The sequence below is a fragment of the Canis aureus genome, chromosome 24, assembly GCF_053574225.1.
Source record: "Canis aureus isolate CA01 chromosome 24, VMU_Caureus_v.1.0, whole genome shotgun sequence".
NCBI lineage: Eukaryota > Metazoa > Chordata > Mammalia > Carnivora > Canidae > Canis > Canis aureus.
Window position 1 is genome coordinate 41,115,889 of NC_135634.1, and position 26,625 is coordinate 41,142,513.

Below are 26,625 nucleotides of genomic sequence, written 5' to 3' on the forward strand. Positions count from 1 at the left end.
CCCTGAGCTGAAGGCAGCTGCTCAACTGCTGAGCCACCCAGGCATCCCAGAAGCAATAAATTTGTGAAGAATTAACAAGACACGGGGTTTGGGCTAGAGATAGCAAATGGTGATGAGGAGGATAAGGTTTATTCACAGAGTTCTCTGATGTCATCTCTGGATTAATGAGAATCTGTCTCCAGTCAAATGAGAATTTATTTCTTGCCTTTACACAGAAAGGGGGAGGCTTTTCTGCATTTACTGCTTCTTCATTGCTTCCAATTCAAAATAATTTTTATCTCAGAGAGGCATATTTGGGGTGACATATTCTGGTTTCCTTCACAACCCTCAGTAAGCATGCTATGTACTCATCTAAGTGCTTTACCAGTATTAACTCACTTGACCCATTTTACAGATATGGAAACTGAGGCACTAGAAAGCACCTAAAGTTATACACATGACTTGGCAGAGGTGGGATGTAGACTCAGGAAGTCTGCCCCGGAACCAGGATCCTTAACCCTTATGCCGCATTGCTGGGAAGAGAAGGCAATGTGCGGGCGATTTATGGGTGATCCAAGGGCAGAATGGGAGCTGAGATAAAGAGATGAGCGTGAGAGCCAGCTGATCAGACCTCCCAGGAAGTGCTTGTCGCCTTTGTAAAATACACTTGATTTCACACCTTCCCAGTATCAAGGACCATTGGGGTTTCCGACCAATATTGTATTAAACAAGTAAAACAAATTATATCCATGTTCATGTATGAATAATATCAACAAACATGCTCAATATACTCTAAGAATACTATTAACAAATACTATTTAATTCATTTGTAGTTTAACAAAAATGCTTTTCAATCTCTTACTGTTGCTGTTAGGATCAGGACCATTGGTTTGGCATTGGACAAACGACTTCAGGAGGCAGTATCTGGGAAGGTGGTGACCAGACGGGACTGATGCTAGGAAGGATCAAATAGTAGCATGTGTGTCCTTCAGCCTAGGATATTATAGCAAGAAAAGGGAGAAAGGCGACCCCCCGTTGACTGAGTTTTTACTGAATGCAGGGCACTCTGCAAGCTTCTTATTGGCAGCATCTCAAATCCTCTTCACAGAAACACTGCAGGATAGAGCTTGATATCCTCCTTTATGGAAGGGGTAATTTACAAGGATTAAGTAAATTGTCCAAAGCTCCAGTTCACAGCTAGCACATCTGGGAACAGATCCTATGTAGATCTGGCCTAAGAACTATTATTTCTGGACTTCTACACCCATTAGGATTTTCTACTATCACAGTTTATTTTGCATTTTAAGTGGGTTGTGCAAAGAAATGAGTGTGACTTTTAAATGAAGCATTCTCACGAGTATTTAATATGCAAAAGTGCTAAAACAACATTTAATCTTGGATCACTTCCTGTTGTATTAATGGTTAGCAGGGTGAGAAAACCCATAAAATCATTATTAAGAGCTTTCTCCTCATGACAAATGATTTCTTACTTCACTAAGAAATATGGAAACTAAGAGGTGCTTTATTATTGGAAGAGGAAAAGTCATAAAATGGTTGCTTAAGAAATATCTATCAGTTATGCTTTCTTAATGGTTAGTAGCATTTGGCCAAACTGGTTTTTAAGTGATTTAGCATTTGAATAGAAAGTGATGGGTTGTGTTCTAGTCTACCATGGGATAACATTCCCTGGTGGTTCAAAAGTGGGTGCAAAAAGTGGATCAAGCTCAATGATAATGAAAACATAGCCACTGTATCTTTTAGCCAAATAATCTATTCGAATTATTCATACAAATTTGCAAATTTCAAAATTAATTCAGGAAAAACAGCTTAATTAAGAGAAATGAATATCTTGAGTCTGAGGCTATTGCCATTACCATCCAAAGAAGTGAAGTGCCTAATTTCCATGGCCTTGTGAAGAGCTCTCAGATGTATCACATGGGAGCACTTGCTTCTAAAGCAGCAGTTGAACAAAAGCCAGAGAGTGGTTCTGCTATAATTTTGAGTTTATTCAATCAAGTAGAGCATCCACATGTTAGCAAAATTATCACATACTCTGAAGTCCTAGCCAGTCCAAGTTTGCAAGTATATAGGCAGGCGAAGCCTTGTCATTTTAACTGTAAGTTAAAGCTGGAACAGTTTTGGAGTATTTCTGTTAACCCAAGCATAGAATCAGCCATGGACCTGGCTCTGGAGTCTTGTCAATAATGTTGACCACCTGCATGTGGGTGACATTGTGGATGAATAGATAGACAGTAGTTCCTCTCTCAATGACTCTCCTTTTGAGTGACTACTGGACTGACTGGCACTCTCCATACTTGCTATATAAAAGATCGGTCAGTGCCCACTGACACTGCCCACCTGAGACCCATGGGCTTCTCCTTAGTACACTGGCATATGCCTACTCCACTGATGGAGTTTTACAATTGCCAGGAGTTAGTTGTTTCTGCCAGTTGTACTTATTATAGTAACAAAGTGATTTCATTAATCACTAATAACAAATTGGTTAAATACAAATGCATACGATTTGTGTTTCTGTGACAACTTGGTTGGAAGGTTTGATAAAAAAAAATTGATAGAAAAACTGCTATTCAATTAAGTATGGGTGAGAAAACATTTAAGAAGTTAGAGAAAAACATGGTTTAATATCAAGAAGGACTATGTACTCAGATTGTTCCATAAGCATCTTTCAGCAATTGGCCCGTTTCAAAGAAACCAGAAGTTGAAATTGTCAATGGCGCACAATGGTCAATGATCTTACTTAACAAGAATGATGTCACAGAGTTCCAAGAGCAGACATTCCCAAAGAAAAGACCCTATTTTGTAAGATTGAAGAAGTGGCATACATGTATACATTTTAAGTTATAAAATGTCTAAAACATTCATCTATCTGTGTGTTCATTTGTTTTTGATTACTTGCTTTAACTAACTTTTTTCAGTTAACCAACAGCTGGTTTTGAACCATCAAATACAGCTTTTATCTTAATGTAAAGACGATGAAGCCAAATATCAACAAAAGCTCAGCATGTTACCCCTAAGGTTCCATGACCCAAACTGAAGGACAATAATATAAAAAATCAGGAACCATGGTTCTGATGACCAAAAAGGGGGAGCAAGGTCACTGTGGGTGATGATGGGAAGCCAAACCCTAGGGCAACAGGGAACTCAAGGGAACAATATGGTCACACACAGAAAGCCCCACATCCAAGCCCTGAATGCCACCCATGGGGAGTCCTAAGGATTCTTTCTTGGAACCATGAGAGCAACTGGTTGAGATCAAACTTCATGTATTGGTTACAGGTAAAAGCATTGATTGAGACTAAGTCCGGGTCTGAAATGAAAGATTTGCTGGAAATTAAACAGGTTTCCATTCACTAATGGTCATCAAGAATCTTGTATAAAACTGCAGATCTAACTTTAAAACTAGTAACCTAAGTGACTGCATCAGTGTTGACTTTTTAGGTTCAGGAATGATGTTTCAAATGGATAAGAACATTCCCTTGTTTTGGGGAGATGCACCCACAGGCATTAGCGGTGAAGTATCATGGTGTCACCAGTCTACTTTTCGAGGGTTTGGCAAAAAAACATGTGTGTGTATTTGTGTTAGAGGGAGGGAAAGAGAGAGAGACAGACAGACAGACAGACAGTAACAGGTGGCATACCTAGATGAGAAGATATAAGGGTTCATTGAACTGTTTTTCAACTCATAGGGCTTAAAACTTTCCAAAAAATATTTTTCATTCCAAGCAACTAACAAGTAATTAGCCTTGTGTTATTTTAACATATATTAACATATGTTAAATATGTTAATATATTTATATTAATAATTTTATGTTATTTATATATTATTTGTACATTAATTATTTAAGTTAATAATTAATAGCCAAGGCTTCTAGTTTCTTTTTTTTGCCTCTTCAACCACAGTTGCGCATAATTCATGCCTAGAGAAAATATCTCAGTCACGGCAGCGCAGCAGTAGTCATATAATTCATATATCTTGAAATTCCAGGTCCAAATTGGATGTTAACAAATTACCAGTTTTCTACCTACCCATGGATCCATTTAATCAATCCACAAGCATTTGTCCAGGATATCTTCTACATCAGGGTAACTGATGTGAATTCCTTCCCTCCTAGGCCTTACGGGCACCCAGGGAAAATATACATTAATCATTAAATAACAAATTGGTTAAATACAAATGCACTTGTGTAACTACAAGTGGTCCATGGGAGCAAATAAGAAGGAGGACCTCATCTCATCTGGGGGCAAACACAACTTGTTCAAGCTAACATTGAAAGATTTCTAGTAACGTACAGCTTCCACTGCAAGAAATAAAATAAGGCCTATCTCATGACCTCCGTGTACCTTCTCAGAGGTTAAAGGATTGGTAATTTGCCTTCTCTTCTCTGTGGTCCAGAGATTCTCAGAAAGTGCTGTGTTGTATCTGGGACACAAAGAGTCAGAGATGCTCCTTGTCCACTTGAGCCACCACGACCACGTGAACTCAAACATTGGGTCCTGGCGCAGGTGGCACTTCCTTGCCCAATATCTGGTGCCTTGGGTGTAGGACTCAGACTCCTTTCTGAGGCTCTGTTGCCCCCTCCAAATGCTGTGTGGGAGAGGCATGCTTGCCCCTCCAACTCTTGGGACCAACTATCAGCAGGTGCTTAAACCAGAAACAAAAGCCAGGGCTCTTGTCTTCAGACAGCTTTTGTTTCAGCTCGTGACAAAAGCATCCCTAAAGTGAAGGGCACAAAAGCCTGGCTACTTGTTTGGAATGACGGGGAAAAAAGACATGGCAAACAAAAAACAGATGTGCAAATTAGTGTGTCAAATGATCTAGTGTTCAGAAACATTTAGAGAATTAGCTCTATCTTGCAGACTCAGACTGTAGGTGCTAGTTTAGAGCAGTGGAATCAGAATCACCCAGAGGGCCTATTAAAACAGAATACTGAGACAACCCCCGCCCCAGGATTTCTGATTCAGGGGATCTGGGGTGGGACCTATAATTTGCATTTCTGACAAGTTTACAGGTGTTGCAGATGCTGCTGGTCTAGGGACCCCCACTTTGACAACTATTGCTTCTGTAGAGTTTACGTAAATATGTGATTGAAATGAACATAAGAGTTTAAAAATTTAGAAAGACAAAGTTAAATCATTATGTCAAGGTGTGACTTAATGACCCCAAACATCTGGGAGGAACATCAGCAAAATTTAGTCTTCTAAAAAATACCAAATATCCAACCCTTGGAGATAATAGAGATTTTCCTTTTCAGTCAATCACTTTCCATTGCTATAAATTGTGAGGTGTATATAAATGTGGTGTCTGAAAATTACTCTACACTTCCCTTCCTTGAAGGGCAGCATAGCCTACTGCTCCAGGCTCAGGAAATATATTTAACGAAAGATGATTTTGCTTGAGCATTTCATTTCAATTGAACAAATAAATAGAGCCCACCACTTTGGAAATATCTGAGGCAATTTCTTCTTTTATTTTTCCTACCAACCAGCCAGCACAGGTCCTAGACTTGCCCTGCCTTTGCTGTCAATTAATATTCTTTTCCTGTGGAAAGCAAACTCATTCTCCGTTAATATTAACCTGAAGAAAAAAATAAAAAAGATGGATACGTAAACACAGAACGTGTGTCAAAACACATTTTCAATTCAGTATTTTAAACTATTTTTTTGTTCCTCTGCTGGCAGAGACATTTTTAAAAATCAGCCTTCATTGGTGTTGGCCTAAGCATAGGTTCTAGAATGTATCAAGTAACTGCTTAGATGGGATGAGAGTTCCCCAGCTCACAACTACATTTTTGTTTTGTTTTGGTTTTGCTTTATACTAAGAACATTTTGATAAGTCAATGAATTAGTTTGTTTTTCTTAAAGACACATAGTGGGTTATTGATCATCTTTTCTCGATCTTGAACATCATTGCAGGAAAAGAAAACCTACGAATCACCTATAGAGGATCTGACCAGTTAATACACACATATGTGTGTGTGTGTGTATAAATATATATATATATATATATATATATATATATATATATATATATGCATTATGTTAAATGTAAGAAATGTGTCAACATCAGACCACTTTCCATTCACCAGTTACGGCGCTTTCATCTGGCACAGCTCTACATTATTCTGAGAAAAAGGAAAGTTGGCTTCATCGTTTCCATAAATGACTTAAAATTCCCAAATATAATAAAAATGACATACACTCACCCGACAGCTTTATATGCGTCTTCTCATTTCTCGGCTCCATTTCTCTGGCTATATTGCCCCAGCCTAGCCTGGCTCCTATGAATGGTGCTTAATGCTCAAAGAACAGAAAAGTGCATTTGCTTTTGCCCCATCAGCCAAGATCCATGAAGCTGTTTTTTAAGCAAAACTCTTTCTTTTTTTTCCCTTTTCCTAGGGCTGTGTCTGTAAAGACAAAGGCCAGTGCTTCTGCGATGGGCTGGAAGGGGAGAAGGTAAGCCCCAAACCCTATCCTTGCAGTTTTCCCCTCTGTAGAGCTCATCCAGGACTTTGCTCTTCTTTCCTTCATATCAGAAAGTCCCACAGTGTGTTATTCCATTCCCCAAATCCAATTTTAAAGAAACTGTACATAAACCTTAACCAGAGAAAAGGGGAGGGGGTAAGATAGATAGATAGATAGATAGATAGATAGATAGATAGATGATAGATAGTTAGGTGATAGATAGATAGATAGATAGATAGATAGATAGATAGATAGAAAACTAAATAAATTTAAAGAAAGCCTTCTGGAACCTTTCAGACAACTTGTGTAAATATTGTCCATTAAAGTGTAGCTCTTCACTGGGTGTTATGCTATACGTTGGCAAATTGAAGTCCAATAAAAAAAAATTTTTTTAATAAAAAATTTAAAAAATGTAGCTCTTTGGGTGTGCAAATAAAAAGGAATGAGTTAGCAAAAAAAGAAAGAAAGAAAGAAAGAAAGAAAGAAAGAAAGAAAGAAAGAAAGAAAGAAAGAAAAAAGAAAAGAAAGAAAGGAAAAAGAAAAGAAAGGAAAGAAAGAAGAAAAGAAAAGGAAAAGGAAAGAAAGAAAGAAAAAGAAAGAAAGAAAAAAGAAAAGGAAGAAAGAAAAAAGAAAAGAAAGGAAAAAGAAAAGAAAGGAAAGAAAGAAAGAAAGAAAGAAAGAAGAAAAGAACGAAAGAAAAAGGAAGAAAGAAAGGAAAAAAAAGAAAAGAAAAAAGGAAAGAATGAAAAAAGAAAAGAAAGAACGAAAGAAAAAGTAAGGAAAGAAAGGAAAAAAGAAAAGAAAGGAAGGAAGGAAGAAAAAAAGCCTGTAAGAATGCCTCTATAGGGGATCCCTGGGTGGCTCAGCAGTTGAGCATCTGCCTTCGGCCCGGGCTGTGATCCTGGGGTCTCAGGATCAAGTCCCGCACGGGGCTCCCTGCGTGGAGCCTGCTTCTCCCTCTGCCTGTGTCTCTCATATAAATAAAATAAATTTTAAAAATCTCAAATAAAAATCTTAAAAAAAAAAAAAGAACGCCTCTATAGGATGAATGTTGGTAAACACCAGGGGGCTGCTGAGAGCTCGCTTGGCTTGGACCCGTTGAGCCCCGCGGGCTTGCAGGGCTGCGGCTCCGGCGCGCCCCCTGGCGGCGGCATCCGGCGAGCGCGCCTGCCGAGGCCGCCGGCAGCCCCGGGCCGCGCAGGGCTCCCCCGCTTTCCGCAGGCGCGCAGGGCTCCCCCGCTTTCCGCAGGCTCGCCCTGCGCCGCCCCGCCGGGAGCCCCGGGCCCCAAGGGCGCCGGCCCCGGTCCCCGAGAGAAACCCGAGGAGGATCCGGCGCCGGTGAAAGGAGCCGTGGCCACACGAACGCAGCTGCTCGCCTCGCCCCCTGCCCGGATGGGGAAGTTTCGTAGCAAGCCCGGGCTTTCCGGAGAGCGGGGCCAGCCCGTAGCTCCATTGCAGAACCCCAGAAAGAAAGAAAGCCGCGAAATCTCATTAATTCGCTCCATTAACTTGCAATTTGTGATAATTAAGACAGAGGCCGAACTAAAGTTTTTCCCTTTGTCAGAGCCTTTTGTCAGGGACACTAATGAATTGCTCAACAGTATTGAAGGGCGACGAAAAATATTTTTGGAAAAGGTATTTTTAGCTCTTCAGATAGAATAACTTCCATATAACTTACATACTAACTGTAACGATTATTCTATTTAGTTTAAATTATCCGATAACTAATGCATACTTTGATTTAGGATTTTCCCTAAAGCTCTGGATGTAGTCTATTCAGATCCGTGTTGGGAAAGCTGGAATTCGTTTTTGTGCTCAAGAATTCGAGTCCCTAAAAAAATAAAAAAATTAAAAAAAAAAAAAAAGAATTCGAGTCCCTACTATGTGCACGATGCTGCTCTAGGTTATGTGAGAGTAACTGAGCATTGAGAGCAGAGTAGCAAATTCTTTGGTTTCTCTCTCTTTTTTTTTTTTTTTTGGTTTCTCTTTTTTATGGAATGTGTGTGCACACAGCATTATGAAACCACGGACTTGATCTCTTTCTCTGTTTAAAACTTTAATTTGCTAATTGTGCAATTAAACCGACTGAATCAACCAGCAACCTTTACTATTAAGAGTAATCCCAGGATCCATGTTCACCAGAGAATTTTTTGTTGGCAGAAGCGTGTCACTCATTGGGCCTAAATTATTTTCACGCGCTCGTTACTAGGGGCTTTCTCATAATATCACCTAACTCTTTCTAAAAACCGATTTAGCCCGCCCTTTTGGTTATGCTGCTCTTGATATCTCCTGCATCTCCTACACAAATAACAGATTGGATTACTAATTCCTGTATAATCAAGAAAGGGCTAACACTGATAGCCTGCATGTTGTTCTTTTCAAGCTGCATAGCAATTATGCACACTCCCCAAACACATTCCTGGGCCTTGGCCTCACTCTCTCTCCATCCCCAAGCAAACACAGGGCACTCATCTCAACTTTCTAACTGGGCTTCCCCCACCCACCCGCCACCCCAGTCCTGGATTCCTTCTCTCTCTTAATCTCTGCTCTGTATAGCTCCACCACTGGGGGGGAAAGTAGTTCCTACAAGACCAAAGGCAAACTTTGGTCAAACTTTCAAGCCCGTAGACAAACACTGACAGCTGGTAGCTTTCCGTTTACTGCTGAGTGCCGATTTTGTTGATCTGAGGGGGAAAAAATGTCAAATGTCACTATTAAGTTGTAAAGAAAAGAAAGCAATGGTTGTGGACAGGGTGGACAGTGCTATTCTCTGTGTTATTTATCCTGTGTTGGTGTCCAACAGGGGGAAAGAGGCTTTCCTGGACCTGCTGGTTCTCCTGGCCAGAAGGGATTCCCAGGTCCCGAAGGCTTGCCTGGACCACAGGGACCCAAGGTATGTCGGTTTATAAGCTTTGGAACATCCCCAATTCACCTAACCTTCCTTATGCCTACCCTTGGGCTGCCAGGATCCTGGAGAGAATTCTGCATCTCAGCCAGTTGGTAGGCGCCATGGAAATTCCTGCTCTCCAGTCTTAGCCAGGTCCTCAGAAGTGCATTTTATCTCAAGATGACTCAAGTGCTCATCATCTTGAAGTTCCCTACTCAACGTCCTCCTCCTCGATCCACACAGTTTCTATACCTGCATCTGCATCTGTCCCTTCTCTTCTTTCATCTTGCACGAAAGGATGAGTTCTTCTGGCCTTCCATTCAGGACCTGTCCATTCCTCCACTTGTCCCTGATCCCTGGTCAAAGGTCTTGATCATTCCTTTCTTTTTGATTAGCTTTTCTGTGTCAGCCCTCAAGCATCCAGATGTCCCCCACACTAATAGAAAATGTCCTCTAGATATTTTGGGTCCTATAAGCAAAGAATTGCCATCCTTTCCCTGTCTTCTCTTTCTCTGTCAAGATTTAAAAAACAAACAAAGGAACCAACCAAGCTAACCATAGTTCATCTCCTATTCACTCCTCAGCCAGCCATAATTTGCCTTTAGTCCCTGAAAACACTCCTGCAGAAACCACCCATGACTTTTGTGTCCTTATCTGACCTGGACCCTTCTGCCTTGTTTCCAACCCTGTGGATGACTCTCTGCTCCTTGAAAAACTTGTCTTTCTTTGTGTCTGGGATCCTCCTTCCTTGGATTCCCCTCTTTTGTCACCCCCTTCTCTTCTTTCATGGGTTCCTCTTTCTCAACTCATCACACATTTTTATCCTAAAGTCTGTGATACAACAAAGGGCTTTGTTTAAACAAATAGCCTAGAGGATTTGCTAAAGAACCGAATAACCGCTAGATCTGCTGATGGCTCTTTCCTGCTGTGGACGTTAGCTAGACTTAAGCCTGGGCTCTCATGCACTCACGTGGTTGTTCCCCTGACTGCTGGCCTCCAGCAAGCCGTGAACTAACTAATAAGCTATGAAAGATCATTGTAATCGATCCCCACAGAGTCCTTTTAAATTTCATAAATGTGTGGAATACTTACATAGTCATCAAAGGCAACATTTACTGCAAATTTATTCTGTGCCAGGTATTGGGACGTTTACTCCTGACTCTATGCCATCTACTCTTCACATTGATCCCAGAAATCATGACTATGGTGACTCAGTCTCTTTATTGTAGGGATGAGGAAACCAACACTCAGAGTGCTGCAGTTAAAGGTGGCAAAATCGGAGTTCAAGTCTGGTTTTATAGGATGCCAGAATCAAACTCCCATAACCAAAGAAACTAAGCCCACGCCTACAGTTTCTAATTAAACAAGCAAAATGTTGTGGTTTTCCAGAAATTCTACCATTTTGTGTCTTTCTGATTCATTTTGTGCATTGTTTCCCATTTCTCTTTCTTCTGACCCTAATTTTGAAAAAAAAAAAAATAAGATTCTGGATATTTAGTGTCTGAATTCAGACCCATTCAGTGTCTGACCATCCCCACTGCCTTCCTCCAGGGTGTGGCCTAGGATGTTCCTCTATTTCACTAACAAAATGAATTGGCTACTTCAACTCTGGACTGGGTCAGTCTCACGCCAACTCTTTCCTTTCTGTTTGGTTCTCTGCCCCCGCTCCCTTGTTAATCGGCATTCCTTTAGAGAAGCCAACAATCAATTAAAATAATAATTTTAAACATATGGGGTTTACGATGGGTAAACACGATTCCATAAAGTTAATCCAGAAAATCTGGGTGCCATGTTGTCATGGAGTTCATACATGACAGTGTACTTTATGGATGTAGCCACAAAAGATAATTTGATCAAAAGCAGACAATTAGAGGGGCACCTGGGTGGCTCAGTTGGTTAAGCGTCTGCCTTCGGCTTAGCTTGTGATCTCGGGGTCCTGGGATCAAGTTCCGCATCAGGCTTGCTGCTTAGCAGGGAGTCTGCTTCTCCCTCTTCCTCTGCCCCCCACCCTCCTGCTTACTCTGTCTAGTGCTCTCTCTCTCTCTATCTCTCACACATACATAAATAGATAAAATCTTCAAAAAAGAAAAGCAGACAATTAGATCATATTAAACCTGACCAAAAAGCTTTCTTCAGGTTTAAGAATGTCCTCTCCTAATTTAAAATATTTTATGCATGAAAAAAATTACAATGTTTGGCCCCGTGCATGCCACAGATAGCGTCCTACAGAGGAGGGGCACCCAGGCAAGCACCCAGGAAGTCCCCCTCGGTCAGTGAAGGCCAACTGTGGCCTTGACCGTGAATCTCAGCAGACTCTGTAACAACCCTTTTCTCAAAAATAAATAAATAAATAAATAAATAAATAAATAAATAAATAAATAAATAAAAAGACCAAAACGTACTGAAACTCCCAGGAATGATAAAAACAGCTTTTGGACAATGGAACTTTCACACCAAGAGACCTAGTTTAAAAAAGTCTCCATTTAAGGTTATTCTCTGAGAAACATTGCCCCTCAACTGTATTCATTATATGCCCGAAGCAAGTTTATCTCTGGTGCTGGCAGTTTATTGCCTGGCTATTTATTTATTTGTGCCTGCCAGGCCCATTTGGTTAATAAAATATTCCTCGTGCCCAGAAATACTGGCCACCCTTCCCATCCCCTGTTGTAATTGTATCACCATCCTTATCAGACCTCAGCAGCTGTCTGGCTAAGGTGAGGCTTTTACAGCAGCTCTTCTCAGACATTCACGTGAATAAGAGTCATTTGCTAATCTGGTGAAAACTTAAATTCCGAATCAATCCATCTGAGAGGTGGGGAAGACTGGAAAGGCTGCATTGCCAACAAGCTCCCAGGTTTTTTTTTTTGTTTTTTTGTTTTGTTTGATATTTTAAAAGTTTATTTCTATTTTAACTAGCCAGTAGCCCCAATTCTTTGAGAAATGAGCTGATTTCTTTCTAGCACAATGTCTATGGACCTTGCTCATGGTAACTTTCTTCCCAGCTCCCAGGTGATACCAATACCAATACACATCCCACATGGAGTAGCAGGGGTTTGAATGAATTTTTGTCCTTTCTGCTAAATATTTAGCTAAATATTTAGCTTCAGTTAAACAAGTTAAACAAGCAACTGTGTTAACACCAGAATAATCACAAGAACAAAACAGTTTGGCATGTGAATAAAATGAGGACTTTTAATTTACGGTTTCTTAGTGCCAAGTAATTTCCAGTGCCTTTTTTTGTTTGTTTTTTTTTTCTGGGTCTAGGGCTCACCAGGACTTCCAGGACTCACTGGTCCCAAAGGTGTAAGGGTTAGTAGTCCAACTGGTCCATCCTGATTGATGAAAACTCTTCTTCTTCTTTAAAAAATAAGAGCTCTGCACTGTAAAAGTTATACACATGCCACAAAGGAGTACATTCTGTATGCTATGCTCTGTAGGTGAAGTTCAAGAACAGGTAAAAGTAATCTGTAATGGTGGAAAACAGTGGTTAATATGTTGGGGATGGGTATTAATGGACTGGGAAAGGGTGTGAGACAGTCATCTTGGGGGAGCGGTGGGTGGCTATGTTCCCCGTCTGGATGGGATGGTGGTGATACCCATATGTACACACACACATAGGTAAACATTTCTCAAACTGTTTGCAGAAGCTTGAAGCACTCTACGGTATGCAAGTTATACCCTCAAAATCTATCCAAAAAAGGCAAAAACAACCTTAATCATCTCTTTTTAAAATAATGCTAACTAAAATTTAACTACTTAAAATTTAAATAAAAATTTTAAAAAAAGAATTTTTAGAAATGTAAGATTTTGAAAAGTTTGTCAAACCTTTTATTTTTGTTTTGCTTTTCAGAGAGTTTTTAGCCATTCCTAATTACAGTTGCAGGATGGGGTTATTAGAATGGTAAATAATTTTATGACTACAGGTTGAAACACATTTAAAGTGTTTTTCTTGCCACCTTCCCCTTTTCTACGTCCCTAGGGAATAACTGGCTTGCCGGGATTTTCAGGTCCTCCTGGACTTCCAGTAAGTAACGGGGAAAATGTGTGAATTTAAAAAAATAAAAAGAAAGCTCATTTTAATAAAGAGATTAAAACAATAGCACAAGGAAATAGGCACTGAGACGTGTGCTACATGATGAAGATGTCACAGGAGAATCACATAATATATTAGAGTGTATATTTTTAGGACATGCAAGTCCAATTGGATTTCCTGAAATCAAGCAGAACAAAAATGGAATAGAATGGAATGGGAAAGGATGGAACTTGATAGTATGAGACGGGATAGGATGGGATGGGATGGGATGGGATGTACTAGATTTGTTGGGATAGGATATGACAGGACAGGACAAGATAGGATAGATGGAATAGAATCAAATGGAGTGGAGTAGAGTGGAGTAGAAAGGAATAAAATGAAGAAATAGAATAGATTAGAATAGAAGAGAATAGAATAGAATGAATAGAATAGATTAACTGCTAATAGTTATTAATAGATTAATAGTGTAGAATAATTAAATTAATAAACTAGATTAATTAAACTATAATATAAACTATATATAATTAAACTATATTAATAAATTAATAATTAAATAATCAAACTAATAGATTATTAATAGATTAATAGTGTAGAATAACAAAATGATGGTTACCTTGTGTACACATCCCTCTTATTTTTCCTTTACTTTCTTCCCACTGAAAACAGCACGTTAAGCGACTTCATTTTATATAGAAAGGTCTTTTGTTTTAACTAAAATATTGGTTATCTCACTTGATAATTTTTGGTTTCGATTAGCCCATTTTATTTGCTGTAAGTTTTATTTAAATTATCTAAGATAGCTAAATATATTACTTAACCATTTAATAGCCATTTGTATTTAAATAACTAAACTGGCCCATCTCTTCTCTCACTACTGCCACTTGTCCCCTGGGGGCTGGTTCTGATGTCACGTTTCCGAAACTTGCTCTGTTTTCAGGGCACCCCAGGCCATCCTGGGCCTTATGGGCCTCCAGGTGTACCAGGATGCAATGGTTCTAAGGTATGTACTTCTCACACAGGAAATGGTTAGGAAAACATTTTTGCAGAATGGATCAATCAAGGTGAAGGAGGAGAAAGAAGGCACAGCAGGCTTTGCTTGAGAGATTCTTTTAGCCAGAACCATGGGTGTGTGTCTTCAGGACAGAAACATGATGGCTCTCTTTTTTCTTATGGCTTGGTTTCTGATTGTCTTTTGAGGAGGTTCTCTCATGTTCTCCTACAGGACAATTGGGGGCTCACCTGGTTACTTTCACCTGAGGCTGTGAGTGTATGCAAGTCAGAAATGAAAGCTGGGAATGTGAAATCTGTCTTTGGAAAAGAGTGACTGGGCTTTCCAACTTTCACTCATGTTCTTTGTCTCCCAATGCCACCCTCCTTTCCCCCAGAATGGTGGCCATGAAAGAACCAATTACTCAAGTTTCAAGGAAACAGCAATTAAAAAGTTCTTGGCACAATTAGACTTTTGCCGTTTATGCACAATTTGAGAAACAGTAGATTCTAATTCTGTTTTCAATTAAGATAATGGTTTTCTGGCCTTCAGCCTCATGACCCAGTAGCCATAAGGAATTTGGGTTACTTAGTCTAGATTTACCACTGCAGGGCTGGAAGAGAGGAACAGAGAAAATATCTCAATAGGCTGTTCTAGAACAACCGAAAAGAATAACAAGCTTTGTATGCCTTCCAGGGTGAGCAAGGGTTTCCAGGCCTTCCAGGGACACCAGGCTACCCAGGGATCCCGGTAGGTGTCCATTTCTAAGTCTGTATAAAGTATCAGTACAGGTCATTTACTCCAGAATGGCTGGGTACCGAAATTCACCATGACTTTGCAGAAGTCAGGGGAGGCCAGTAGTGAACATTCAACTCATGGGTGGGAATGCATGAATAAATATCTATGAGTTCAGGTTTGCACTTTGAGGCTTTATGTTGCTTGTGAGACATCCAAGCAGAGATGAGTGAAAGGCTGCTGATTTGCTCAGAGGAGAGACCCCGATGGTGGTGACACAAGGAGCGAGAGAATAAGGTGAAAAGAACCTCAGAAAAGACTTAGGATCCCCAGCATGGGATGTCTGGGTGGAGGAGAAGAAGCCTGTAAAGACGAACAGTACTGATGAAAGAAAGAAAACCAAGAGGGCTATATTATGAAAGCCCAGGAAAGATGTATTTCAGTGGAGGGGAGTGACTGACAGCTGCCTAAAGTTACTGAAAAGTCCAATTAAGTCTGACATCTTGTCATTGACTCTAGCAATGTCATTGCCATTGCAGGCCTTAGCAAGGGATATATCTCCAGTGTGCATGGAGGCAGGAGGCAGGTGTGGGATTGAGGAGTGAACAGAATGGGAAGGCCACCGATGACATGAAGGAGAGACAGGGTAGCACTGGTAGGGGGAGACTATGGGGAGATTTTGTTTGTTTCAATGAAAGAAATTTGAGCATGTTTTAAAACCAGTGGGAATATACACAAGATGGAATATGAGTCAGCCATCAAAAAAATGAAATCTTGCCATTTGCAACAACGTGGATGGAACTAGAGGGTATTATGTTAAGCAAAATAAGTCATTCAGAGAAAGACAGTTATCATATGATTTTACTCATATGTGGAATTTAAGAAACAAAACAGAGGATCCTAGGGGAAGGGAGGGAAAAATAAAATAAGATGAAATCAGAGAGAGACAAACCATAAGAGACTCTTAACCATAGGAAACAAACTGAGGGTTGCTGGAAGGGAGGAGGGTGGTGGGGATGGGGTAACTGGGGAATGGGCCTTAAGGAGGGCACATGATGTGATGAGCACTAGATATTATATAAGACTGAGGAATCACTGAGCCCTATTTCTGAAACTTATAACACACTATATACTAATTAATTGAATTTAAATTTTAAAAATTAAAAAAAGCAATGGGAAATAGCAGGAGATGGGGCACGAGAGTAGCAAGGACAAAGCAGTGATGTTGTGTATTTGGTTTCCCTTTATTAGGGTGCTGTTGGCTTGAAAGGAGAAAAAGTAAGTCATGTGTGACATTATTATTGAAAATCTCTAATTGTACATATGAAAGGACTTCTATTACTAATGATATGTAAGTAATTACAAATCAGGTTTCATAACTAATTCAGAAACCTCGTAATAATCAGGACATGATATTTATTCCTATTCAACAACTTCTTTTAGCTCTTGTCATACTTATATCTTAAGGAATACAACGTTTATAAAATCCTTTAAGGGAATAGAGTCTAGGAGAAGAGAACCAGCCTCAGAAGTTGCCACTAATGTTGGGATCTTGAGATATGGTTTACCATCCCTGTGTCTTTCTTCCTTCCACAGTAAAGTGTCAATTTTAGGATATAGGAAAATCTCTGATTACTTCAAAATGAAGTGACTACACAAACTTAAATCATTCTCCAAGTATATGTCCTGAAAAGCGTTTTTATCCTTGAAGCAGTAGGACCATGAATCAGCATTTAAAAGGAGTTTGGAAAATGTAACATTAATCGTGTTTAATGAAGTTTTTCATTTTCCAGGGTGCTCCTGCCACAGAAGGTATAGAACTTGATGGAAGAGGTGACCCTGGGTTGCCAGGAGCTCCAGGATTCCAGGTATGGCACGTTGGAAAAGGTCCTGTTAGTCTCAATCCTCTGGCTCTTTCTCTGGCTCTCTGGCTCTGCCTGTCTATCTGTCTCTCTCCCTTTTCTCCTCTCTGTATGTCTCTGAAACTCTTATCTTTGTCTCTCCTCTCTCTGTTTTCCCCTAAATCTCTAAACTCTCTTGGGAACATTTGTATGATTTGTTTTCTGCTTTCTCTTTTTGTTTCATTTTCTTTTTTTTATTGAGGAATTATTGACATATGACATTCTATTAGTTTCAGGTGTATAAGGTAATGATTAGATATTTGTACATATTGTGAAATGATCCCCATGGTAAGTCTAGTTAACATCCATCACCACATCACCATAGGGACAAATATTCTTTTTATCTTGTGATGAGAACTTTACTCTCTTAGCAAATTTCAAATCTGGAGTATGGTGTTCTTAGCTATAGTCACTATGTTGTACCTTATGTCCCCGAGACTTATTTATTTATAGCTGATCTTTCTACCTTTTGACTCCCCTCATCCATTTCACCCACCATCCACTCCCACCTCTGACAATCACAAAAAAAATGTTTGCAGTAGACATTCATATTTCTCTTGTTTACATATCGATTTCATTTCATTCTAAAACATTCACCTCTTAAGAAACTCCATGAAACTAACATAAAAGGATGATTTTCTGCACAAGTCTTTTAATCTCTTCTTAAATCTCAATTACCCAGGTTTTCCTAAACCTAAGGAGGAATCTTCAAGGAATAGTTATGCTCCACTTATTCTGTATTGGTTGAAATCAAGGATAGGTTTGTACCATACATTGAATATCATCTAAAACTATCATGTTAAATAACAACCCTATTTCAAATTTTGCATGACAGTAAGTAACTGGGTTTTATTTAAATGCATCTTTCTCCTGTTGAGTGGTTTACTTTCTGAACTATATGTGTGTAAATCTGAGTATGATCCCAAATGGATTCGGAGACACAGCTATTTGGGAGACTATGTGTGCTTTACTTTGTGATTCAGAAGGATCTTTTGGTAGACCTAAGGCACAGGAACTAACTTCCAGGTTAATTAACCAGAAGTACTTTAACTTAGTTCAGAGGTATATGTGGAGAGTTCTGGAAATTTGACTAAGTGAGACAAAGTTTTGAGTTTCGGTTGTCGAACTCCCAGAGTGAGCCATGCTGACTGATGGTGAGCCACAAAACAGCACAACAATGCAGTTAGGAGCCTTTACTGACCTTTGAGGGAAGATGCAGAACATGATGATTCTTCATTTTCTTGCTTAGGAAATATTTACGGGGCCTGATGCTGAAGGAAGGGATCCAATAAGAAGAGATAGCAATCTGGGATGTTGATATGTCTCTCAAATGTGCATTGAATGTTGGCTAGGTACTGCAGTGTGCTGCTGATGGAGATATAACAATGGCACGTTCATCTATCCAAGAAAGATTTATTACATCCCAGTTATGTGTCAGCAGCTGTTCTAGGCTCTAGAGATACCATGGTCCACAAATTAGCCAAAAGAGAGTAAAAAAAAAAAAAATTCTTGCCCATATGGAGCTTACATTTTAGTAGGGGAAAACAGAAAAGGTATAAATTAGTTAGTACCTGGTGTATTAATAACAGTGAATGCCAAGGAGGAAAATAAAGCAAGGGCAGGGGGTAGGATCCTGTGTCAGGTTGGAAAGAGGGCTGTGACTTTAGATTGGGTGGACAGGGAAAGGGTGACATTTGAGTGAAAATAAGAAAAGGGAGAGGAAATGAGTCATAAAGATGTCTAAGGAAAGAGGATTCTGGGCAGAAGGTGAGCAAGTGGAAGGCTCTACCAAAGAGCATGCTTGGCTGAGAGAGACAGGCAGACAGAGAGATAGAAAAGCAAAATATTAAAAAAAATGTAAAATTCCTCTAAAATAAAGCAAACTGCTCTGCTCATTCTCCTGGAAGGGTTGCCTTCAGGATATTTCTGGCAGCCTGTCATACATGGCAACTGCTTTTAGGCATTTTATTTTCTTTTTTTTGTAATTAACTGCAGCCATAAATGAGAGGCATCATGCTCCTCAGATTTCATTAAAATATTTTGATGGGTTTAATTACTGGACATTGTTCTTAGGTGAGAAGTAAGTTCAAACTTACTCTATTCTTCTTGTAATTTACAGGGTTTACCAGGCCTTCCAGGCTTTCCGGGACCTGCTGGTCCACCTGGCCCTCCGGGATTCTTAGTGAGTATGAAGTCATCACTGCTGTAGACACTGTAACCTAATAAATTCATTATAGCTAAAAACTTCACATAGAGTTTTTGGCTTGGCACATTTCCTGCTGTGATTTTAACTTATGGATTTTTCTAGGGCTTTCCAGGAGCCATGGGACCTCCAGGACCTAAGGTAGATTACAGTTCATATGTCACAACAGCCAGAACACCCTAAGCAAGCTAAAAGCCAAACATGATCTGATTGGACATGTGGTCACTGCCTGGCCGCTCTCTGGAAGCCACAGGATTCTCAGCAGAGAAGGGAACAGGACAGGCAGCTCTGTACCCCTCACTCACTCTCTTCTCCCTGCACTTACTAATGTGATGCCTAATATTTATGTTATAAGGAGCTCCCTGTCAGGAAAAGGCAAGTCCATAGATTTCCCATTTCCCATAATCCTACTGATCACCCAACACTTTAGCCTATAAAATTTTGTAGTGGGCTGCTTCCCAACACCAACCTAATCTTGGTGCCACTAAATAAAGGATGAATATTCACGTATTCATTAAGCAGGGTCCTGCGTAGCTTTGTAGTAAAAAGACCAACTGCTCCCGTTGGGGAGGAAAACCTTTTTCTTTACCCTTTTAGGTTCTTAACTGGGGACATGCAAATGGAAATGAAAAAAAAAAAAATTAACAGAAGGAAGTTTATTTCAAATCCATATGGGGGCCTCACAGAAATGAAATAAAAACCCCAGGGAGGCAGTCAGGCCCAGAGGCTTGTGTATCATTTTAACAAAGGGTGATAAATTTGCAGAGGAGTGACACAAGACAAAGGAAGAGGGTTTTGAGCTTATAGGGGCAGTAAATTGTGGGAAGGTAAACATATGGAGGAAACTAATGGAAGACAAGTGTTATTTCAGTGAAGTTTGTTTATGCAAATTTCAGTTGTGCTGACTCCAGAGATAAGAGTTGTCTCCTCTTCCTGGTACAGGAAAAGAGCCAGTGACACCTTCACCAAGGGAAGATGTCTTTATGCCGTGCCCTTAGGCACATGGAAGAGGGTAGAGAATTTCTGCATTTGCTGTTACTCAATTGTCTTGAGCTCAAAATAATTCTTATGCCAAAGTGGTATATATTTGGGCGGGGGGTGGGGGGACTTATTCTGACTTCCTCCATTAAACTAGGTAGGAAATTGTTGAGTGAGACCCACCAGCTACTAACACTGTATCTCTTACTTAGGACCAGATAACCTTTGTGTGTAGGAACTTGCCAAGGTGCTTTCACAATTATTATCTCATTATTTAAGTGAGTTGTCAAATACACAGTAAATGATAGAGATGAGATTGAAAGTCTTTCAATTCCTCATCTTGAGGTTTTTTTTCCTATAGCTTGTGGGCTAATGGGGGGGGGGGATCTATACACTCAAGAGCAAAAAAGCAAGGAGGCACTTGTTGTGTAAGTGATGAATCATTGATTTCTACTCCAGAAACCAATATTGCACTGGATGTTCACTAACAAGATTTTTTTAAAAATTGTTTTATCTATTTATTCATGAGAGACAGAGAGAGAGGCAGAGACACAGGCAGAGGGAGAAGCAGGCTTCCTGGGGGGAGCCCAATGTGGGACTCGATACCAGGACCCTGGGATCACACCCTGAGCTGAAGACAGGCATTCAACCACTAAGCCATGCAGGTGCCTCTCACTAACAAAATTTAAGTAAATGATTAAAAAAGAACAAAAAACAAAAAAAAAAACAAGAAGGCATTGGTTGAAATGCTAGATCAGCCATTGTCAGTGTAACAGACTGTTCACATTAGACTTAGCTCATTTCACTACATTACTAGTCAGGTAGCCTGAAATGTTTACTTAGCCTATTAACTTTTGAATTTCAGAATCTTTGGGATGCGTGGGTGGCTCAGCGGTTGAGCATCTGCTTTTGGCTCAGAGAGTTATCCTGGAGTCCCAGGATGGAGCCTACATTGGGCTCCCTGCAGGGAGCCTGCTTCTCCCTCTGCCTGTGTCTCTGCCTCTCTATGTGTCTCTCATGAATAAATAAATAAAATCTTTTAAAAAAAAAAGAATTTCAGATTTCTGAAGTTCAGCCACCCTTCCTTCTTGTTTATAAGATGAGAAAACTGGGGCATCAGAAAGTTAGGTAACCAGCTAGTGGCCGAGCCAGAAAAATGTCCTCTGATCTGGTTTGCCTTCCACATCCCATCCCATGTCATGTCATCATTTGCCATATTAAGTCAATCCCTTAAGCTTTCTGCACTTTATGATCTCCACTTTTGAGAGAGACATAGTGCCATTCTCCTCCAAGAAATAGCTAAAGTAATTTTTATAACACTAACATTACAATTAAAACATAAACATTCTGTTACAAACCTTGGAGTGTCAGTGGGTTTAGACTTTTCACATTCATTTTTTAAAAAATAACTTAGTGTTGTCTTTTCTTACAGGGTCAAATGGGCGATAAAGTGATAGGACAAAAAGGAGAGCGGGTAATTAAAATATTGTGGTTTATTTGTGGGGAAGACATTTTCAGTTTCATAGCAATCATCCTGTGTATCTTTGTAAGTGACACTGAAACAAATGCGTTTGCTCTGTCATTTGCTCTGTCTTCTTACCTAAGAGCCAAAGGGAAAAATCTGTCTCTCCCAGAAGCAAAGGAGATGTTGTTTGGTTTTGCCTTCCTGAGTGTATTTGTCTTTAGGGTGTGAAAGGATTAACAGGACCTCCCGGACCACCAGGAACAGTTATTGTGACGCTAACCGGCCCTGATAACAGAACGGTAGGTAACGCTTCCATTTATTACTCGGGTTGTGCTTTCTAACTTCTGGGGCCAGGTCCTCTTACCTCTTTTATAATAAGTGTTGCCATCCGAGCTCTCTCAGCCAGCCTGAGCCTCTGGATTTGATCTTTTCCCCATCTTTTACTTGAGAATCAAAAAACATGAGACAAGGAGCTGAGGCAAGATCAGAGGCAAGCAACTTCCAAGATTCTAGAAGGGAGGGCTTGGATCTAATTTTGTTCACCTTTTATCCTCATCCTGTCTCATTGTTCCTAACTCAGATGGATATTCAGTGAGTATTTTTGTATAAATGATAGGTGTATGGCTCTGATCCAACTGGATAGTAATGACCTCAAGATATCAGTGGAACAGTATGATAATCTAATGGGACATTTTTACCTGCCATTATATCCCCCAAGGGCAATGTGGCCTACATTCCTCTTCAAGGGCACTGTGACCCTGTTTTTCGACATGAACATTGGTTTTTGTTTCTATTGTAGGTAGCTAGAAGGGCCAGGATATTAGAACTGGATTGAATGCTCAGAAAAAAGTGAATCATAATATAATACCCCAAACCTAGATACTAGGTTGATCTTGGAATGTCAGGGCAGGGTTGGGGTGGGGGACAGTGAGGGGTTAACTAGCAAGTTTCTTGTGGATTAACCAAAAAATAGACATAAATCCTCCTCCTCTTTTAAACTTCTGATTGTTTTTAATAATAGCTTGATTGAAATATAATTCACTTACCATACAATTCACTGTTTTAAAGAATAAAATTCATGGGATTTAGTTATAATTAATGTTAATGACATTATTCAGATATAATTTATATACCATGAAGCTCACTTATCTAGTGCACAATTCATAATGCACTAAATATCCAGTGCACTAAAAAGTGCATTCGTGGGGTTGTACACCTGTTACCACATGCAATTTTAGAATATTTTTGTCACCTAAAAAATAAACCCTTTAGCCATTACTCTCCAATACAATTAATTTTTAATGATAGAAATCATCAAAACAAAACTGAGAAGAGTTAAAAGCAAAACATGGTGAAATTTGATATGACCAAGATAATAACTCTCATTGAAGACTGGAAAAATTAACCTAAAGAAAATAACTAAACTTTTCAGAGGTTAATCAACAAAAAATTAATGAAGCATAAAATTTTATTGACTGGAAATTGACAGGAAAAAAAGGCTTTTCTTGATAAAAATCTAGATCTGGAAGATTTGACCCAGGGAAAAAATTTTGAGTTTGAAAAAAGAGAAGACTCACACTGAGAAGACTCAAGAGAAGACTCACACTGGGGAAAATACAGTCAGTAAATATGATAAGAACACAAATAGACCTAACACCATCAAATCCTCATCATAACATATACTCAGAAACTAATTGATCCCCATGAGAATAATTTCTGGATATTAATAACAAAAATCAGGTACATTGGAAATGACTTGAATGTGCTTATTGAAAACTGACTCAGGAATTAAATTGGTTTAACATAGTTTGATCCAAAAGATACTATCTTTAAAAAAAAATAAAAATTTATGTATGGTTTCAGTGTGTTCACAAGTATAAAATTTGAAATGTGAAAGTGTGTCAAGTTAGCAGGAGGCACATAAGTAGTTTGTAGATCCAGTTCATTGGATAGAAAAATTTTTCAAATAAAAGCAATAAAATCTTGTTTGATCTATGTGTAATGACTTTAAATTGTTTTGTGGCAGGACCTCAAGGGGGAGAAGGGAGACAAGGGAGCCATGGGGAAGCCTGGACCTCCTGGGCCCTCGGTAGGTCATTTAGAGTCATGCTGTTCCCTCAAACATGAAGTAGAGCCTTAGTGCATATTTTGATGTATAATCACCTTTTAAATCTTTATATTAGCTAAGGCATGGTAGTATTTCACCACAGAGGTGAATATACTAGAATTATTTTACAGTCACTTCAAGCTAAAATCCCTGCTGTCTTGTACATGTACCCACTGTCTCCTATCTTCTGATTTATCTTCAGTATCTGGTATGTTAGCATCTGTTTTTAAAAGGATGCTTATACATGAGATGACTCATCATTCAAACATTTAAAAATATAACAGAATAATCAGAAGGAAAAACTTAATGACAATCAAGGTGAGTCCAAAAATCAATAAATCGTCAAATTTGACATCACTCTCATTAATACAGGGACCGCCTGGAGAATCCTATGGATCTGAAAAAGGTGCTCCTGGAGAACCTGGCCCGCAGGTGAATTTGGATATAGAATGTCATGTGCATCTGTATCATACTGTCAATACTCAGGTCTCTTTAGGAGGCAAGTGTAAGATGCCCAATTCAAACCAGTTTAGGTTTATGTACGTTTTTTAGAGATTTAAGAAATGAAACTTATTTGTTCAAGTACCTGAGAAGTCCAAGACTAAAACAGGCTTCGGGAATTTCAGAGCCTCAAACGAGATGGGCAGGACTCTCCATATCATTTCTCCTTCTCTGTGTGGATGACCTTCTCCCACCTAGGTGGCAACAGGGAGAAAAAACAAGAAGTAGCAGCAGACAACTTCAGGTTAATGGCATCCAAGAAGACAGTGTGTCTCCCTGTGTCGACTAATAACACCCCAGAGAATCGCTCTAGTTGGCCCAGCCTGGTCCTGTGTCTCACCCTGGAGAGGTGACTGTGGCCAGGAGAAATAGTTTCTAGGATTGGCCAAGCCAACAGAGCAGGCACTATTAAGGCTGATGGCCCCATCAGGACCACACAGAGGGAAGGAAAGGCAGCTCCCCAAAGAAGATGGGGCACACTGGGACGTGGGTGCAAGGGAGACAGAAACAACTGAGCTCTACTTACCCACCCAGCTCTGTTTTGGAAAGACTTAAACACATATATTGCTTTAAGACTAAAAATTATACATTGAGGGCACCTGGGTGGCTCAGCAGTTGAGCATCCGTCTTTGGCTCAGGGCGTGATCCCAGGACCCTGGGATCAAGTCCCACATCAAGCTCCTCACAGGGACCCTGCTTCTCCCTCTACCTCTGTCTCTGCCTCTTTCTCTGTGTCTCTCATGAATAAATAAATAAAATCTTTTAAATAAATAAAAATTATACATTGAGAAAAGTGTATGTTTTTTCTAAGAAAAAGTATTTGGTCAATATGATTTTTAATTCTGTTACGGAGGGTAGACACTATAATAGTTCATCCAAAAGCCCTCTCTGTTTGGAACACTACAAAACATCTCTATAAATATGTTCTGTAATTAATAGTTTTTCCTTCTAATAAATGGGAGAGGAGTCTCAGTTTGGGCTCTCTTGCCCAAGGCCCAGAGGAGATCATCATATCATTTACATTTTCCATATTTATTAAAGCTATCCATATCTATTAAATTACGTGTTTTTTGTTTTAGGGAAAACCTGGCAAAGATGGTGCCCCTGGTTTCCCTGGCACTGAGGTAAAGACATGTGTGGTCCACTGATGTTGTTGAAATGTCAGTCCCATTTGATGAAGAAGAATTTGAAGGAGTCACTATTAGTTATTAAGTAACAAAACCATACAGCCTTTTCAACCTATATTTGAGAATCATAGGGTTACACCCTCACTACGAAGATAGATCATCTGAGCACATCCTTTTTTTTTTTTTTTTTCTTTTCAAAAAAGAGTTCCAGAGGTGCTTGAGTGGTTCAGTCAGTTAGGCGTCCAACTCTTGATTTTTGGCTCAGGTCATGATCTTGTCGGTCATGGAATTGAGCCCCGAATTGGGCTCCACATTCACCCGGAAGCCTGCTTGAAGATTCTTTCCCTCTGCCCTTCCTCCCCACTCATGTACATGAGCTCTCCCTAAAATAAATAAATAAATCTTAAAAAAAAAAAAGGAGTTCCAACTTCTTCTGCTTTCCATTGAAGAAACTGACTTGTGTGTCTTCTGACCCATTGTCTGTCCTTTTCCACAGGGGCCCAAAGGCAACAGAGGCTTCCCTGGGTTACGGGGTGAAGACGGCATTAAGGTAATCCCTTCTCTAGCAACTTGTCTTTAGACTTTTTAACTGGTTAGGTTTTGCACATCCTTTCCCTACCATGCCCTGAAAATAGGTGCAAGGGATTGCAATTGGAATTCATTAAAATACCTTAGTTATATTCGTTAAGTAAAAGGAAATGAGAGATGTGACAAGTTTACTTAGACACTTGAAACACAGTTTTGTGGGGAAGATATAAAACTTGCTCTGTGTAGTGGAAGCTGGCCGACATAGTGACCAGTGAGATTTAGTTTCCTTATGAGGAAGGAGTTGGGAAAGTCTTGCAAGGGAAGGTTTCTGGTCATTGGAGGTCAAGAGTAGGCTGAACCCCATGAGTCTCAATCTAGGTCATGACACACCGAATTATGAGTTGTATTACATTTCATTTGTTTCTGGCAACATGTTACAGATGTTTTCAAATAATTGTCATAGGTAGGGTTATGTGCAGATTTAAGATTTATCCTATCATAATATCACTTCTGGTAGAATTCTGAAAGTGCCCTCCTGAGTAGGTAAGGAAGGGGTTTGGTTACAGGTTAGTTGGGACCCTGAGAATCTCATACAACCCGCAGCCTGGTTTTGCTGTGCTTGTATTCTGGATGAGAACATGGGGATGTGTGATGCGTAGGAACACCCTCCAAAGATATTGGCGTGGAAGAAACATGTAAACCATCAGAGC

At 39.7% G+C, this 26,625-nt stretch overlaps 1 protein-coding gene and 1 long non-coding RNA gene across 3 annotated transcripts in view; one reads left to right on the plus strand and one right to left on the minus strand.

Moving 5' to 3' along the window:
- The window catches only part of COL4A3 (collagen type IV alpha 3 chain), a 130,590-nt gene that overhangs the window by 54,444 nt on the left and 49,521 nt on the right, over positions 1–26,625 (plus strand). Inside the window, exons 2-17 of the mRNA XM_077869032.1 lie at positions 6,397–6,453; positions 9,266–9,355; positions 12,614–12,658; positions 13,329–13,373; positions 14,320–14,382; positions 15,067–15,120; positions 16,357–16,383; positions 16,899–16,973; positions 19,126–19,188; positions 19,315–19,350; positions 21,620–21,661; positions 21,874–21,951; positions 23,679–23,741; positions 24,132–24,191; positions 25,340–25,384; positions 25,884–25,937. Coding sequence (XP_077725158.1) covers positions 6,397–6,453; positions 9,266–9,355; positions 12,614–12,658; positions 13,329–13,373; positions 14,320–14,382; positions 15,067–15,120; positions 16,357–16,383; positions 16,899–16,973; positions 19,126–19,188; positions 19,315–19,350; positions 21,620–21,661; positions 21,874–21,951; positions 23,679–23,741; positions 24,132–24,191; positions 25,340–25,384; positions 25,884–25,937 — 897 coding nt within the window. The remainder of the gene's footprint in view (positions 1–6,396; positions 6,454–9,265; positions 9,356–12,613; positions 12,659–13,328; positions 13,374–14,319; positions 14,383–15,066; positions 15,121–16,356; positions 16,384–16,898; positions 16,974–19,125; positions 19,189–19,314; positions 19,351–21,619; positions 21,662–21,873; positions 21,952–23,678; positions 23,742–24,131; positions 24,192–25,339; positions 25,385–25,883; positions 25,938–26,625) is intronic.
- Positions 12,525–19,355, minus strand: LOC144296126 (uncharacterized). 2 transcript variants are annotated; one of them, XR_013363284.1, is made up of 3 exons: positions 19,103–19,355; positions 18,208–18,374; positions 12,525–12,814 (listed from the first exon to the last, which is right to left on the minus strand). It is a non-coding gene; the product is annotated as an uncharacterized LOC144296126 (long non-coding RNA). The 2 variants fall into 2 exon arrangements; XR_013363283.1 differs by having other exon boundaries at positions 18,208–18,404.